Genomic DNA, 17,906 nt, shown 5'->3' with positions numbered 1-17,906 from the left:
ATAGGTAATTAAGGATGAGAGTGGCATCTACAATGTAGAACTTGAAATACTACACTACTTCTCAGATGCTTTGGTGCCTTGATTATCCGATAAGCTTGTCCTCAATTTTTATTAGCTTAATTTACTGATAGGTCAATAGGGCATGCCAAAGTTTAAGCTGAATTTTAAATGGACCCTCCGCTAGATTGCAACGAAAACTACTTCAAAAGATCTGTTGCACTGCGGTTTAAATATTTTAATTTTTTCCCAAGATCAAAGAAGCCAGAGATCCTAGCCGTGCAGATATATATCGGCCAAGAAGAAGAAGAAGAATTTGCAGAATTGAAATGAGATACGTTTGAGGTCATTCGCACAGTGATGCCATTGCATGGTTTGTCTCTCTTACAAATGTTTATTTTCCAACTCTAAAATGTCTTTCTGGGTACGTATTTTGGTCACAGTTAAGTGAAAAAGAAGTCAGATCAGCCGGAGAAAAATAAGAACTTTTCTTTTCAACAATGTTTGTTTATATCATGAGATTTTGCAAATTCTCAAAAATCCACATTGGTGCCAGCCTGAAATATCAAGTATTTGTTGGACTATAAGAAAATCAACATTTGTTTTGATGAACTAAACTGGCAAGAATCTGCATGAAATGTAGGTTACTAATTGAATTGCATATGTAAACTGTGCCCGTTACTTCTTTTGTTCCCTCTTCTTTGTCCAGGAATGAGACCCTCATTGGTGTGATTACTAATCTAGTCATGGTTTGAAATAATGGCTTTGCCCAAGAGTGCTCTTGAGTCAGTTGCTTGCCGACAATCCCTCCATGTGCCATTTCCGTCACTGCATGGTGCTCCTTAAACCAAACACCCGGGACCAGCCTAAATCCTTACACACACTCTCAAAGAGGCACTTCTAAAGACCCTGATGCCCTTTTATTAACCCTATTAAAGTTAACTGTGTTATTCCAAGCTGTACCTGCGTGTTCTATCAAGGTTTACAGCCCCCGCACAGCATTTAAAGATAAGGGTGGTTCAGCCATGCACAGCTGCAGAGGAGGTGGGCGACACTCGCATGAAAGACTACACATGGAAATCTTTCGATGGGACAACGCTTTTACCAGATACACTAATAACTTACTGGCTGCATGTGTGCATGTTTGTGCGGGAGCAATAGATGAGCGATTCCAGCCATCTGATTCTCTCCAATCTTGAACACCCCCTGTTGGAGAAGGTGATGGCTCTGTAATGATACTGAGTGATGAGATGCAGATATTCCTATGGTGAAGCACGCTGTGTGACTTCATTGTATTATTGCTTCCACATACATATAATTCAGTGTAGGAGAAATGCATACATAGAAACACAAATCTCGGGGCAGCGTTTAGCTCTGTCGGTAGAGCAGCCGCCCCATGTGCGATGGCTCAGTCCTTGCTGCGGAAGCCCAGGGTTCGGATTCGACCTGTGGCTCTTTCCCGCATGTCATTCCCCATCTCTCTCTCTCCCCACATTTCCTGTCACTCTTCAACTGTCTCTATCAAAAATAAAGCTTGAAAAGGTCAAAAAAATAATCTTAAAAAAAAGAAAAAAAGAAACACAAATCTCTGAATAATATGAACGATATGATAAGAATATGGTCGCATTGTTTTTTCTCTCTGTCAAGGTAGCAGTAAATTTTTCCATCCTGATGTCAAGAATCCAGAGCATCTGGCCTTGGACTGTTTCAACTCGTGGGAGACACTGGGGAGGGTTGGGGGAGAACTTTGCCTGTGTCCGGGGGGTGGGAGTAGGGGGGGGGGGGGGGTAGTGTTCCTCTGGGAGCCTCTAGCCATTTGTCGTGGTCCCTGGCCAGTAGCCAGCACTGTGCCGCAGTGATACAGTACTGAAACACAAGGATTTGTTGCCACTGGAAGAGCTCCCTGTTTCCACTTACATCAGAACTAAAATTTCCACATCATTTTAGCAAAAAAATAAAAACACAGTCAAAGGAAGCAGATGTAAAAGAAAGAAATCAAGTGAGTGCTACTCAAGAGTGAGGAATGATGACTTTTATTTGTTTGAATACGAAGAATTCTTTTACTTTTTGTTGAGGTAGGACGACATCCTTGGCTGTTTCCTTCCAAAGCACACAGGGCACTAAATCGGTCATTGGCGGGCAGGACATGCTCACTTGCATTAGAAAGAAGCTGAAAACAGCTTTACAGACCATGTGCTCTGTTTAACAACCAGGCAACGGGATCTTGAATAATAGCCTGCAACTTTGAGACTGAGAGAGCGAAAGATTTAGAGTGTAAATTGAAAGCACAAATTTTCATAAGTGCTGCTATTAATGTATGATCAAAAAGAAACCTTTCAGGTGGGATTGGCACGAGCTACTCTGATATCCCTGGAAGACTTGCTAGAAATAAGTATCTGGCCACGGCTTTGGACAGAACATGCAGGCCCGTGCCAGAACGTCTGCTGCTGTTCCATTGCCACAATAAGCAGAGGTGGCAGGTCATTTGGATCTGGCCGGGTTGCTGTGGCTTCTGTGTTTTGTCGACCATGTTAGAGCGAATCTAAGCTTAGCCGACTTTGGACTGGGCCAAACAGCGGCCTTTTAATCTTCATCTTGGGAAAGAGAAGTCCGGCATGGCCAAACTCCTTCGCCTTCCCACAGACTTGAGGACCTTCCATCCCAGCATCCAGCAAACACTAAACGGGCACTCTACTATATTCTTCGTTCTCCACGTCTCATATTTCTGTCTTCCATGATGCTGTCATCATCTTTTTGTCTGCACAGATATTCCTGAACTTTGGTCTTTTCTCCATGTTTAATTTCTCTCCCTCTATGTCTTTCCTTACATTACCATTTGAGGTTTCAGGAAGTAGGGCTGAAGTGAAGTTTAATTGCGTAGACCTGGACAAAAGACTAAGTTCACCATTACTTCACTCCGGCCCTGTTGCAGGTGCTTCCACTCAAGCCTCACTTGTCCGCAGTGTGATTGTTAAAGCTGTTGTAGCTGAAAACACTACTTGCTCTTCAGGTTGCTGACAGATCGTGCAGACTATATGCATTCAATTATGTTGATTAGACTTGTACTTTTGTCCTGAGCTCTGTTTTCAACGTGCTGACAGCCCTTTGAAGTGTAAAGGTGTGACGAAGCATGAAGCAGAGGACATGTGAGGCACTTACTACGTGATATTTGATGGCATCTTGAAAAAAGGATGAAATAAAGTAAATCCTTTTTGAAAGGCTTGGCCTGTCCTGGCTCTGAAAGGATACTCTGATAAGGTCCTCCCGAATGAGGCATGATCTCAGCAAGGGCCACGGATTCTTTGTAGCCCCTGAAATGACATACATCTAGAGTTCAGCCTGCGGTAGTGAAACAGTCGATATATGATCGGAGTGACGGTTGATTGCACCTGGACCGGCCCACTGTACTTGCTGAAGTCATTTTTCCATGCCGTGGAGCCCTAACTAACATCTTGCAAAAGCCACTCTCTCTCTTTTTTTTTTCTTGTTTCTCCGAAACGATGGAGTTATTCAGAGACCATGACACAGAAATATCATCGAAGATGCTATTGGAAGGGCTCAGTCCCGTGACCTTTTTTAATGTGGAGAAGTGGTTTGGTCTTTGGAGCTGGTAATGGGAGGCTTGTGGGCTTGAATGGAGCGGAGACTCCTGCTGTTATGTTCATGAGTGAGCCTTATGTATTACCTCTCTCCACGCTCTTCCACAGTCTACCACTGTTATATCCCAAGAAGAACGCTGCTGGACTCATTGTAAGTTATGTTTAAAGATCACAGCGTCTGCTCAGTTAATACATCTTGTAATACTATATAATTTTATGTCTGGTAGGTGATGCCGCACCAGTCGAATGGCCACTTAATCCAGCCAACCATTGGTTCATTTGCTGTTCCATGCTCCTGCGTGGTAGTTTATTACTTTCTTAAAGAGGTCAGGCTGGTTGTCTTCCGGACTGAACAGAAGCTGCCTGGGGGCAGTGGGCCGGTGACACATGCTCTCCTGTCCTGTGTTGGCTGTGAACAAGGGGCCCTAAATACTTCTCCTTTTGTTTGGCACCTGACTCATGCTAAATCCGCCTTCCCACACACTGTCTGTCTAGCGTTACTGTCTTTGGACACAAATGTGTTTACATTGCTGCAGGAATCGTCATCACGGTAATTGTTATTTCTTGCTGTTGCGGAAAGCCATCACTCCCCAGCCATTTCATGGCGTTTCTCCTCATCTTTGTCTTCAGGCAGCGTCATCGGTCTTCTTCTGTCTGCACACACACTTTAATCACATGTTATTTATATCAGCGTGTATCTCAGGTGTTTTGTTTCTTTACTGACTCATGCTTCAACTAATTTTTCTCCATGCCCCTTCCTTCGCTTCGCTTGAGGAAACCTTTCCTCCTCTTTCAGATGGAGTAAATCAAGCCTTGAGTGGATTAGGCTGCAATGTCGGCAGCTGCTCTTTTTTTTTCCCTTTCCTTTTTGCTGCCACCCGTCTGCCACCATATTTCTGTACAGATGACCCTCGTGCATGTTCACAAGGCAACGTTGAAATTGTGACCTGCTAAGAAAGCTTCCACATTCCCGTCACAACCCACCCCCCTCCAGCCACCCCCACGGTCTCAGCAGTCTGGCGAGCCTCATGAACATTGTGCTCTCTATATGTTCCTGAAAGATATATGAGGGGGGTCAATAACTCATTCAGCACCAGGGAGAAAGTGCAGGAGGGAGGAAATTTAGTTGAAACCCAACATTCATTTCCTGTGTTCGAACAAGTTCATTTTCACCAGACACTTTGTCTTTCCGTATGTAGTTCACTTACGACATGGAAGTGGGGTCCCGTATCATCCGTGCTGTACAGTGCAACGCGTAAGTTATGGACAGACTGATAAATTTGTCTCACGGCAACTTGTGTGGCGTGTAAGTAAACAGTGCAGAAGTTATCATGGCGACGGTCGTATTTTACACCCATTAAAACTCTGTGTTGTCAGATTAGTTCCTGCAATTTCCTCCTCTAGAAAAACCCCTGAGGTCTTTGACCTACAGTAAGTGAGTAGCAATTTGATGCGTATCATGTTTAACGCATTTCATTGTCTGGGTTATTTTTTTTTTCGTGTTTTACATAAAAGGGATCTGTGCAAAACACTGTTATTTTCTTTAACTGCTGTGGAGGTGTGGGCGTGAGAGGGGAAGTGCTGTTTGGCAGTTAAAATGGTCACTTCCTCTGTACGGGAAGCTTCGGAGGGCCTCTCCGCTTTCTCTGAAGACCATTTCGGCCATCCTGCGCAACATCATGCCGGTCCTCAGGACCACTGGGCTGGTCCAGCACTTAGCCACAACAGAACCTAGTGGTCTAACTACAAGACACTGCCAGGTCCGCTGCACACAGCCCGCCGCACGAGAGGGTCCAGAATAGTCTGGCCAAAACAAATCAAATGAAGCCAGACCAGCCCTGCGAGAAACAAGTCCACCCTTTAGTGGTGGAGGCTTGGCGCAATCATGTTTTCTTTCTTCTCCCTTTTCCCCCCTCTCTCATTTTGTCTCTCACTGTCTGTGCTGGACAGGATTTCTGATGTTATAGATCTATACATGTGTCCATACATCTGGGCCTGGATTTATTTCGCTCTCCACTTTTTATAGTGTCCACACACAGTGATTTTACCACCGCTGTGGTTGTTTTCTTGGCTCATTTCCTCTCTCTCTCTCTCTCTTTCTGCCTCCATTTCTCCCCAGCGCTTGTCCACCCATACATTCTTATATTTAATTTCAGCTTTGCAGAGTCCTTGTTTAGCTCTTGGCTCCGCTACATTTCTCTGTGTTGTTGTTTGAAACTCTAGTTCACAGGGTTCAGCCTGACATAGTGACCTCCAGAACGCGAGCGCAGTGACAGATTTTGTATTAGATATTTTTTCCCCATTACGTTTTATTTTTCTGATCAGCTAATGGAGCTGATGTGTTTACCATAACGTGTCACTGGCACACATCGCACAGCGTGGACGGGTAGGAATTGTTGTCAGAAGGAATAAAGGATTGAATCTCTGTGAGTGTAGACAGGAGGGGAGATTTCGCACCTGGGGAGAAGAACGCTCTGGGACTCTCCCCCCTTCATCTCCTCCTACCAGTATCTCAGCTCTGCCAATAGTAATTACATTACCATATCTCCACCCCCAACCCCTTCACCCCGACTCTCAACACCCTTCCTACACCTCTCACCTCATCCCATGTCTCTTTAAATCTTTTGTTTAATATATTATGTGAGATGTTCTGTTGGGAGTTCCAAGTTGTAAAAGATTGAGCGGGCCAGCTGCCCTCGGGCAGGTTTGTGTTAGCTAAAGAGCTAGAAAGTTTGCGGTGATGAGGACCGCAGAACCAGGCATCGGATGATCACATACCAGGGACAATATCACACACCAGGCTTGAGTAAAACCACAGGGTGGCTGTAATGACTGGTGCACATGTGTTGTGTGTAAAAACCTCTCTCTCATTCATTGCCTTTCTCTTTCCTTTGTTATACTTTCTTCACCACAGAACCTTTTGTAGCAATGAGGTATGAGGAGCGAACACTGCACAGAATACCGAAGAACAGGGCAGGATATGATCTTGATGTATATCCTGTGCGTCTGCTCAAAGATCTCCGACGAGGCGAAAGCCCCCAAATCGCCTCCAAATGGAAAGCAGAGAGTTAAGAGTGGCAGATAACACTCCATCTATCTGACTGCCCAGCGGCAGCAGCAGCAGCAGCGAGTTAGTCAGCCGGGCCTCCTCTACCGCCAAACATCTGAGCTGCCAGCGCGCACACTCAAACTAACCCAGTCAGAGATCCCACCGGTTCAGTCAGTCATTCATGCAGCCAAACGACGTCAACCATTGTTTTCAATCAATCATCTTCAGCTGCGAATTACTCCAGTTTGCGTCTGTGGTGCTCTTTTTTTTTCTTCTCTCGCTCTGTCTGCTGATGAAAGACGCTCTCAGAGAGGTAGCCAAGCCGCTCCAGTTTGTTTTGACGTTTCGATGGCTCCGCTGTGAATGTATTTAGAGTTTCTTCACATGATCACATGTTGCTTCAAAGAGTCTCGAGCACCCTGCGGTCATGTTGAGGGGGTGAGGGGGGGGGGGTTTGAATCTGGGGAGCCCTGTTTTCTGAAAAAAAAAAAAAAAAGAGGGGGGGTCTTTGATTCATATAACCTGGCTCAACTGCGCTCTGCCCGGGCCCGACCATGTATCCATTAGGTTTAGTGGTTAACGGCCATTCTGAAGACCAGAACAGAGCAACAAATAAGTATCTGCTACTACTCTCCATCACTCGTACTCCGGGACTCTGTCTCTGTTGTGTTTGGAAGGAAACCTCGCTCGCTCGCTGGTTTTTCTGCTCTCTCCCCCTTCAAGTGTTTCACCTTCCTTCTGCTTAATCTTGAAACCATCAGCTCCCCAGACCTTTTCCCTGTTAATTGAATTTGAAATATTAATTCCCTTTTATAAGCTGAACCCCCGCCCCCCCTGAAAGGCCTTACAGAATTTAGTGTGCATCACTCCGAAGGGATTCAGATTGAGCTGTGGGACTGCAGTGATGACCTGCAGGTCACACGCAGGCCTGTGTGCATGTTAAAGTTCAGCGTACCTGTGAGCTAATCACCTTACTTAGTACAGGGCCGAGCCTGCTCACTTCATTTACCTTAAATCCAGTTCTCCTAAGTGCAAAAGGTTATTTCAGCACAGTTCCACTCCATTTTTCGGTTTTCAGTCTAAAAAACACTGACATAACCAGCACAACAGCCACACAGAATTCATCCTGACGTCTGTTTAGCAAACACACGTGCACTTTACTCCAGAAATTGATTGTTTGCAGACAAGAAGATGTGCGGATGGAAATCCTCCCAAGGCATGTGTGCCATCTGTTAGTCTGAAAAAAAAAGGAAAGAAGAAGAACTTTAAACTTTTCAGTTGATTAAAAAGTGGAATTTCTAACTGGCTGGTATTACGTTTCTGGGATGGTTTGATTGGGGACAGCAGTGTTCCTCAAACAACAGGAAAGGCTGAGACAATAGTGGGAAGTAGTGGCCCAGTGGGTGTTTTATTGCCTGTTTCCTTTTCCTTTCACTGACAGGCAGAAGAGCAGAGAGCATTTATTTCTGGAGTTTGTAGTATTTTTGAGTCAGAGAAATGTAATAGTATATGCATTGTATGTGTTTACGAATGCATGTGTTGTCTTGTCTGTCTCTTGACCGTACTGCACACAGGCAGCACTTCTCTTATGTATTATAATTATTAAAGCATAAATGTGTGCATATCTGTGTCCATGTATGTGGGTTTTTTTGTGTCATACCTCCCACTCCCCAGTACCAACCCTTGTGTTTCCTCTTCCCCCCCGTCTGCAGGTCTGTACGAGCTGCTGGCGGCTCTGCCCTCCCAGCTGCAGCCCCATGTCAGCCGCCCAGAGGACAACACCTTCCTCCAGGACATGTTTGGAGAGAGGAGCCTTCACTCGCTGATCAAGGTAAATCGCCAAAAAAAAACGACCTCTTTCTTTTTAAGTTATTTTTGATTTTTAATACCCACACTGCTATTGTCAGAGCACGGCACATCCCCGTGGCTCCCACCCTTTAGCCGACCTCTCCAATTCACATAAAAACGCACATTTGCACCTTTGCTCAACACTGCTTTATTCAACCTCCCTCCTCACACTCCCATTCATACATTACTAAGTTTATTGTCATTCCAACAGTCTACGCACCCAGATCTCCTAACTCCCTCCCTGCCAGCGAGAACGGACCTGTGGTCTGGTTACTGCCTGTTAAACTAGCTATAGCTGCAGACTTTGGGGAGAAGATGAGCACACTTGATATCTTTATACGCAAGCAGACAGACAGAGGTAATGAATGTAACACACACTGTCTGTCTTCCCTAACCTCATCTTCACTTGGGATTCTTTGCAATCCGCAGCCAGTCTCCTTCTTCTTCATTTCCTGCTACTGGAAAGGCAGCAGTGGGGTTTTTGTACAGTAATTTAGCTTGTTTGTCAGTCACCATTCAGCCAGTAAATATATCTAACACTTCAGCTGTTTCTCTAGTAACTGTGGATTCTTTATTAGTCAATTTACTAAGAAAATGTCTGTAATTGTTAGAGCTACATTGGACTGTATACTCTGTATATGGTCTCCTTTTTTGAAACAATGCCCAACACTGTTTTCATCTGCTGGCATGATATATTTCCCCCCTTTGGTGGTCTGTCTTCCTCTCCGTCCAGAATCATTATGTCACACAGACAATTGAGAGAGAAAAATCGACACAATTTTCATCTGCTCCCTTTAAAGAAATCTTTTTCTGCGTAAGCATGTTTGTTCAGGATCCAGGGTTGTAACACGCCAATGTGAGCGTGTAAAAGTGCCTGAATTATGGCATACCTCAGACGCTGAAGTTAAAACCCTGATGTCGGGACTTGAGGAAACCAGAAGGGTTTCATTTGATGCCTGGATTGTTATGAATGGCCAAAGAAAAAAGGCATCTTGAACATGGATAATGACGGGCAGGTTTGGGCTCTCGTTCTCGCCGGCCCCAAAGAAAACACTGCATAGTGTGGGGCAGGAGAGAATGATGCTAATGAAGGTGGCATTATGTTTCTGTGATATTCAGCCAGGCATAAGGGTGGAGCTCCCAGAATTCACCTAGCCCTCTAACCACCCCTGATTATACCTAACTAAACTCAAGAGGAGCACAGAGGGGAGAGAAAGTGTCAGTTATGTTCAAACAGAAATGTCCTCACAGGCTCTTTACCTGGAGTGCAGAAAGCTTTGCACCATTATTAACCTGTCAACAAAGTAGATGATTTTCTATCACTGCGGTCCTATACCCCAAAAATGATATAAAAGAATCTGAATGGAAAATGGTTGGTGATACAAAAAGTGAGTGGCTTTAGGGGATTGTAAAAATCAGTTGTGGTGAAGAGGGAGCATGGAGGGGAAGTTCTCCATTTGCAAATGGATCTTTTAGATTTTAGAACAAAATGTTGTTTTCTCTGCATGGTGTTTTTGATCTTGCCTTTCGGGATAAGTCATAAGCTGGAACTGCTGTTCTTCTGTTGAAAAGTGCCAGATGAGGCTGTTCATGTATCCTAATTGGATGATCCCTGGATCCCTCCCTGTAGAGGCATTTCAGGCACGTCCATCTAGAAGCTAGCTGGGAAGAAGGAGTGTCTGAGTTGGTTTGCATAGCCTCCTAACCAGATAAGTGGCGATGGATGGATACATGTCCCTGCCATAGCAACATACCATACCAATTATACTGCTACCAAAGGGAAGCCCAACAAATGTCTGTGTATGCATGAAAGAGGGGTTGAAGGATATAGTCAACTTACCATGTTGTCCATGTCCCAGCAAGATAGTTAGTGGCTCTCGTGTCAGTGCAAGGTCTAGGTCTGAGCTAATGGGACCCAATTCATAATTGCTACAGTAGCAGAATAAATGCCCCCAATGCAGCCACTAAATACATCAGTACAACATCAGAGAACCTCGTTATTTCTTCACCAAAACGAGCCTGTTCCACCTATTTTACTATTCCTTTTTTTTTTCAATGGAGAAACTGAGCCGCTTTTAGCGTCTCTTATCGTTAACGCGGAGGCATAAGTGGAAACTGTCCCGCTCCAGACAAGCAGAACTATGTGTTTCCTCTCCTTTCTACTTGGTACTGAGATGTGAGCCAGCCTGTCAGCCAGTGAGCCAAATGGACAGCCAGGCCGACTTTGAAACTCACAGGAATACAGAACAAACCATCTCGGCTTACAGCAGCGCTCAAATGCAACATTCAGGTGAACATGGTTAATGTCAGTGGCACGCCATTAATAAATCCTTAATTGTCCCCTTCCTCTAAAGCCCCACCACCAAATCTCCACAGATTCCACCTTTTATTCCACGAGGTTGTGAAAGGGATACTTCGGGAATGGCTAAACAGCAGAGAGAAAACACACACATCATGTTAATCTGACAGGCTCGACAACCCAGGTCGCTCATATGGAAACGCTCAAGCCTCACCTGGGTAATTATGGAACATCAGTTACTGGTCAGTCTGTCTGGAGGGAGAGAGAGAAGGACCAGAGGAAGACGTGTCAAAGATGGAAAGAGAGACGCGAAAGAAGAGAGAATTCAGACCTCCATGAAGACTTGAACCAGAGTTAGGATTCTGCTGTCTCTCTTCACCTGCCTTCATGTCCCTCCTAATCCTATTATGTCACTGAGATGATACAAATATTGTTTTCCGTATCTTTCAGCAGGGGCCGGGGTTTCACAAGTTAGCCTATTTTTGCAGACTTTTTCAGCGGTGCAGTATCGGAGCTGACATGAAATGTGAGCGCTGGCGTATACAGCTAGCATAGCTAAAACGACGCAGACAGTTCCCCTCTTTTCAATTAGAGGGGGTTACTCAAGTGTGCCTTCTATAAATTCCACCACACTCACTGTTCTACTGCCAAGTTCCAGCTCCACAAAAAGCCACAGGAAATATAATACAATATTCAATTTCCACCTGCCTCAGGTGGGGCTCCCCTTTAAGACCAAATTTCTGTCAGCAGGCCTTTAGCCAGGCCCCGAGATCCCTCATTTTGTGGTCAGTCAGTTTTCCCTTAAATTCTGCTCCTGTTAGTTGCTAATAGGCTTGGCACTTGCATCGTTGTTACACAGCAATATTGATGTGGGCTTGCCAGTTTGTTCTTCAGTGCTACAGGACTTTAATGACATGTAAAGGTGCTGCAGCTGACGCTTGTACCCAAATGGAAAGTTTCAGTTATTTTTGATGAATGAGCTCATTCTCAGACAAACTGGACAGTATTCCTTGAGTACCAGACTTGGTATCCCATGAATAACTGGATCGAGCTCTAGGTAGCCCTCCAAGTTTTATGACTCACCCTGTAATGTCCATCATCTACTCCTTGACAGCAACAATAGACTTGCCCTTTTGGCATGCATCTTATCCTTTACACGGCACACTCCCCATTACAAAAAAGGAAATTGTTCTAAACCTCTCACTCTTCTGCAATAGCGGCCTGTGAGCCCCACACCCTGTACGCGGCAATAAAACTTGTCTAATCGTCTCTGGTTCAGGACTGTAAACCTATACCACCTCAGAGATCCACTCATACTATCTGTGGTCAGCATGTCCTGCACACTGGTCGCCTCTGAGGTCTGTATTTATTATTTTGGGGGTAACAGGACCCCTCACGGGGAGTTAAGCAAATACCTGGAGGCTGCTTTGCAGAATGGAGCTTCCATCTTTAAAAAGAGATGACCTTTGTGTTCATCTAGCCTCCCCAGCAAGTGAGTTTGTCAACTCAGTGTAAATTTTTGTTTTCCTATTGAAAAAGCTTGAGGCTTTTGGTATGGTTGTGATTGTAAATTAGGGAACCTTGCACAGACTTTGGTTACAGTGCTTCAACTTGTCATTTTCTGCTAGAAAGTATTCTTTCTGACACGAGCCGGGTGGTTATTTACGGTTTGAAAACCTCACTTGAATCCAAAATAAATCCCCTTCTTTGCAATGTTATACTCTGCGCTTAGGCTACCTTCCAAATATTTTCATAGGAGTTTAATGGTCGGCTACAGCATGAAGGCGAAAGATCATGCTCAATGTCCACAAATAAGCGCCTCAGAATTGAGCCAGAAGAGCTAGACGGATAGACAATGGAGGAAGCCAAAGGCAAGGTTGTGATAGGGACAAGGAAGAGGAGGAGGGAATAGCCTGTTCCTGAATAACATTAAAACTCATTGACTTGAACCATGTCTAGAGCAGTGGGGGGACAGTGAAGACCAAGAGAGGCCTACAGATCCACCAGTCCCCATTCTATCAGTCAAACGTCTGTATTGGTAATCAAGGAAATCTCTGGAGTGATCCCACAACCATTATTCCAGGTCACTTTTGTTGACCCCGATTTTGTATTCCTCAGGAAAAAAAAGGACTCAAAGTGAAACCAGAAGGTCTACACAATACGAAGCCAATCTTAATAGGACATAGAGCATAGGAGCAATACACAAAATATGGAAAATGAGATTCATGGTGCCATATAGTGTATTTATGGCTCCCTCGAGGCCCGAGAACTGCCTGCAGACATCATGGGCTCACCTGGAGCTTTTAAATATAGTCTTAACAAATTTTTATGTTGAATTTACTGCCTCAAAAATACTTAAATCAATCTGTTTGAGTAAGTCAGTACATTTGTCCTGGCTTTATGCCCTCATATGAATAAGTTGTTGGATAAATATATGCCACTTTCCCTTCCTTCACCTTGTTTCTGGTGAGGATGTTTTTGCCGGGGATGTCTGAGCAAAGGTAAACGCTTAAACACAACCAGAAAACTTGCAGTAAGGATTTTAGCTGTGTCACAAGACAGTTGTCATATATATAGAAGTGTGACTGTGTCCTTCACATAATACATGCCTTCTATGGAGGTGTGTCAGGGGCCTCTCTGTTCACATTTCCAAAAGCTCGGGAGGAAATGTATCCCGTATCTAAATGATGTGGCTGTCATCATTGTTGGCCCGCTGCCCTGGTCTCTCTCTCTCGTCCATGGGATCTACTGCTAGTTCTTAATTAGCTGTCACACTCTCCAGGCCTTTTCCACAACAAATGAGAGTCGAAGTCAGGCACCAGACCACTCTGTATGGGGTCTTGGTCAAGGAAACAACAATGTGAGAATATACAAAAGCAATCATTGGCATGTATTCATCAAGACCCTTAATTCCCTGTTCTGTGCCGTCCAGAACAAGAATAATTTTAATTGTCTTAGACAATTAAAAATTATAGAAAGTGAAACAAGGTTTGTCAAACCCTCACTGACAAGATCATTAAGTCTTGCCCTGGAGAAATAGGTATTGGCAGAAAAGTTATCTGAAAGCCTTGGAAGACCTTTCTAACAGTATTGCTGGTGTGTTCTTCATATTTCCAAATAAAATTCTACATGTTAATGGATCACCCACCACAGAAGATTGTCTGAGACCATTTATTTGGGATGGTAGTTCCGTGATGAAAGATGTGTAAACTTTGTAACCACTATTACAATAGCAACGGTGGATGCTATCATTTCTAAAATCTACACTGAGTTGAGTTTGATTTTGGTCGGTGTAAACTAAAGTGAACCCTCAACAGACTGATAGAAAATGGTTTATCTGGAGGATTGTTAATGAACCACAGCACAATGTCCATGACCCGATGTCATGTCAAGGCGAAAGCCAACACTTTGCAACAGAACAAATCTCAACTTTTCTCCTGTTCCTTGAGTAAACATATCATTGAACAGCTATTCCAGTTGCAACTCTGTACATCTATCTGTAATCCCCCGCTTCCCTAACTTGATCTAGTCTACCAGGCCACAGAGCCTTGACAAGGTGTTCTGGATCAGACCGAGTGATCGGACCCGGGTGGATTAACGGAGGCCTGATACTGGATCCACTCCGGTGGGTAGATATAGAAACAGAAGTGGGAGAAAGATTGTCAACCTGAACCAGTCCAACTTTTATGGGAAGTGGACATTAACCAGAGGCCTTGAGCCTCTTCGCAGGACTCGGAAACAGAAACACTATCCAGCCCTGTGATCTCCAGACCTCTCTTTCTCCTTCCATCAGCACACTTCTCCATCTATCAAGCTTTCGCTCTCCTGCACGCTCTCCCCTTCGGTCCGCGCCAGACTTTGCTTGCTCTACTATGTCTGGATTAGTGTTTGCAAGACATTTTTTTCCCTTGACTATACCTCCACATTGACAATCAAGGCTTCAGACGGTCATTGTTCTGTACTGTTGCACGTGTTTTGTCATGGAGAGAACATAAATTCAGTTTGAGTTGCTGGATTTTATCACTTAAGGTTTCTTGAAAGATCTCAAAGGTGTCTGACCTTTAACCTCAACAGTGATCCTTCGCAGTTGTGAGTTGTTGAGCTGAAGATGAAGATTGATCTCATGTTTTTCTTCCAATCCTTCCATGTTGGAATATTTTCGCATCAGCTCTTACCCGTGTTAGTGTTTTTCTTCATATTTTTTTCTCCATGTGTGTATTTTAAGCCTGCAGGGTATTTCTGGAAGCAAACACAACTTAGCTGAGGTCTCTGTGGAGACGGGACACACACTGCTCCTTTTGTAGCATTTTTTTTAAAGCTTTCAGTGAAGGTGCACATTCACTGAAACTCTCAGCCTCTACTTCGGGGAGCTTTCCTCCTTAGGTTTTCAGCATTTTGAGCTCATTTCCTATGCCTTCTTTTACATGGAAATAGCACTACATTTCTCATCAGAGAGGCTTCAGGATACCAGGCTCTGATTCGCATGAGTGTCCAGCAGTCGTGCTCTGGTTTGGGCTAAGCCTTCTTTGGCTGCAGCACACTGTCTCTCACTGTTTTTTTTTTTTTATTCCACCAGGCCACCTCTCTTGTTTGCCAGGAGCACTGCTGCCTCACCAATGGGACAGAGAATGCAAAAAAGGGGGGTAATGACTTTAAAATACATTACTGCGTCATGGACAGGCACTTGGAAGGCGTCCTGAACTGTAAATAAAAGCATTTCAATGTCGCATTTGCTCACCGAGCAGAGGAGAAATTCCACAGTAACTAAGTAAGCTGAGGTGGTGGAGCAACAACTACCTAAGCAGATGTCACTAGAACTGTGGTATGTTGGAGCGCTGAAGACACTGGCAACCTCTCTCATTTATTTCATCTGTTTTCTTACAAAGATGATCAGGACAGGAGAAGTAACCGAAGCTGCCTGCCCGTCCTTTTACGGCCTTCTACTGTAGAAGAACAGACAGGAGTCAGAGCACAGGGTGGAGTTGTTGGGACTTCATGAACAGCAAAGAGTAACAGTTCAAATATGACCTGGCTGTGTGAAATTAAACAGATGAGGATGAAAATTTCCAGGAATTGCCCTAGAGTGGCAATCTTAAATATGATGCCATAAAACATGGAACACACTGACAGCAGTTCAGCTCAGTACCTCTTCAGCAGTGGAGACTTATGTTATCACCACTTCAAGCTTGTACTTATTTTTTACCTCAGTCCTTACCTCTCCAGGCCATCGCAAACCAACTGCATTGCCTGCTCTTTGCAGCGCCATTTGTCTGCCTTGTTATGGGGTACTCGAGTCATAGCTCCTTGTACTCTACTGTTGAGCCGAACAGCCATCTGCCTCCCTCCGGCCTTCAACAGATTACCTCCACGACACGCCTAATGCACCATGTTTTATAGCCGAGTAATGTCGGCTTTACACAGGGATTTGAACCTCTAAGCTGACCTTGAAACATGGCTGCTCCGTTGGCTAAGACACAGTCCTAACAGGTCATGATTTATCACGGGAGACTGCGCGGATAAGTCGAGCTAAAATGGCTGTACCTGTTTAAGGCCAACGGTTTAGCCGGAATTTTTCATGGGCAGAGAGGGGCATACACATGCGAGGACATTTAACGCGTAGTTTTGTTGCATTTTTCTCACCAGAAAGTCGTAAAAGCATTGGAATTCTGCCGTCAGTGTCTTAGTATCTTAGTGGACTTTTTTCCTTTCTTTCCATCTTTCTCTGATGGTTATCAAAGACAGATGAGAATTTGAAAAGATTCAAATGAACTCATCTACACATGTTGAATGTCTCTTTGCTTATCAGACCCCCCCACCCCCTCCCCAAATTCCTAGTCTGGGGGCCAAAACACTGGAAAAAACATTTCCGAGGGGAATGTCATTAGCAGGGACAGATCCCGTCATGTGATTGTGTCATCTCACAACATTCAACTCTCTCCAACAAGCATTCACAGCATCCGCCGTGCTGTTACTGTAGATTGCTGTCTCGTTGGTTTGTGTAGTGGGGAGGAAATATTATGTCTAACAGGCTAAAACAGATGTTTTAATTGCACACAACATCTGTAGCTGCTCACGTCGTGACAGCAAACAAACTGCTTTTTCTTGTCCTACTGAGTGATTCTCTGTCGCAAATTTGTGTGCGTACGCACCCACATGTGTGGATTTGGCCTCTGCAGATACCAAGTTGGCCCGGGAGATCCTGTCACTCTCATCCCAGCCAGAGGGACTTCTATTCCACCATCGTGCTGGAATGCTTTCTGAGACATCCAGCTGGATGCTCCAGGACCGGGGCCCAGCTATCAGTCATTAACGTGGCCCAGCTCCCCTTCGCCATGCTGGGCTGAGAAGAGACGCAGGGAGTGGCTGTTAGGAGGATCGTCCTCGCTGTCTGTTCTCTGATGGGACCTGACAGCAGCCTGTAGGCTGTCAACACATTCCTGCACAGCTGCACTTAAATCACAAATGGGATGACTGTAGTGTTTTTCATGTGTGTCTGTGCGCGCGTGGGCTGGAGCACAAGTGTAGAACTGTGTGTTTGACTGCATGTGCGTGGGTGCGAGCGTGTGGCCCGTGTGTATAAATTATTCCTTCCTATGCTCCACATATCAGTTTTTGAGTGATGAAGTGTTTTTGTGTGTGTAAATGAGTAAATGTTAACACATGAGTCGGGCCTACTTTCCATTTTAGCAAGCCTCCAGAGATAGAGCTTTGTCTCAACATTGTGCAGTTGCAGTGTTGAGGCTGATAAGGAAATATTTTGCCAATTTAACCAGACTGTTGAAGTGATTTGGAATCCTCACCAGGCCACTGGGGCATATTGAATGCATGGTGGAAAACTGGATTGTTTGTACAGTGGATAAGCAAGCTGAAATGCTTAGAAGCAGTCTGTTGTGCTCGGTCGAGGGAGTCTTGTGTGAAAGAGCCGTGTGTCTGTGTTTCAGAGCGTGTGATCGCTTGTCGTTTTCATCTGCTGTGAGTGTGCTCGAGTGTACGGTGTGGTGTGGAAGGAGGCTGTACATGTTTTCATGCATGCAGTGCACATGGGTTTTTGTGTGCACACATAGCGCCACACACGTGCGTGCGTTTGCTCAGGGAGCTCTCGCTGTGGCCTCTG

At 44.8% G+C, this 17,906-nt stretch overlaps 1 protein-coding gene across 4 annotated transcripts in view; it reads left to right on the top strand.

The window, feature by feature from the left end:
* The window catches only part of mpp7a (MAGUK p55 scaffold protein 7a), a 136,507-nt gene that overhangs the window by 40,498 nt on the left and 78,103 nt on the right, over positions 1 to 17,906 (top strand). For all 4 annotated transcript variants that reach the window (XM_010737322.3, XM_027274075.1, XM_027274077.1 and 1 more), the window contains one exon: positions 8,358 to 8,476. In XM_010737322.3, the coding sequence (XP_010735624.3) occupies positions 8,358 to 8,476 (119 nt within the window). The remainder of the gene's footprint in view (positions 1 to 8,357; positions 8,477 to 17,906) is intronic.

The sequence above is a fragment of the Larimichthys crocea genome, chromosome XXIII, assembly GCF_000972845.2.
Source record: "Larimichthys crocea isolate SSNF chromosome XXIII, L_crocea_2.0, whole genome shotgun sequence".
NCBI classification, from domain to species: Eukaryota; Metazoa; Chordata; class Actinopteri; family Sciaenidae; genus Larimichthys; species Larimichthys crocea.
This window is presented reverse-complemented; position numbering and strand designations above follow the sequence as displayed.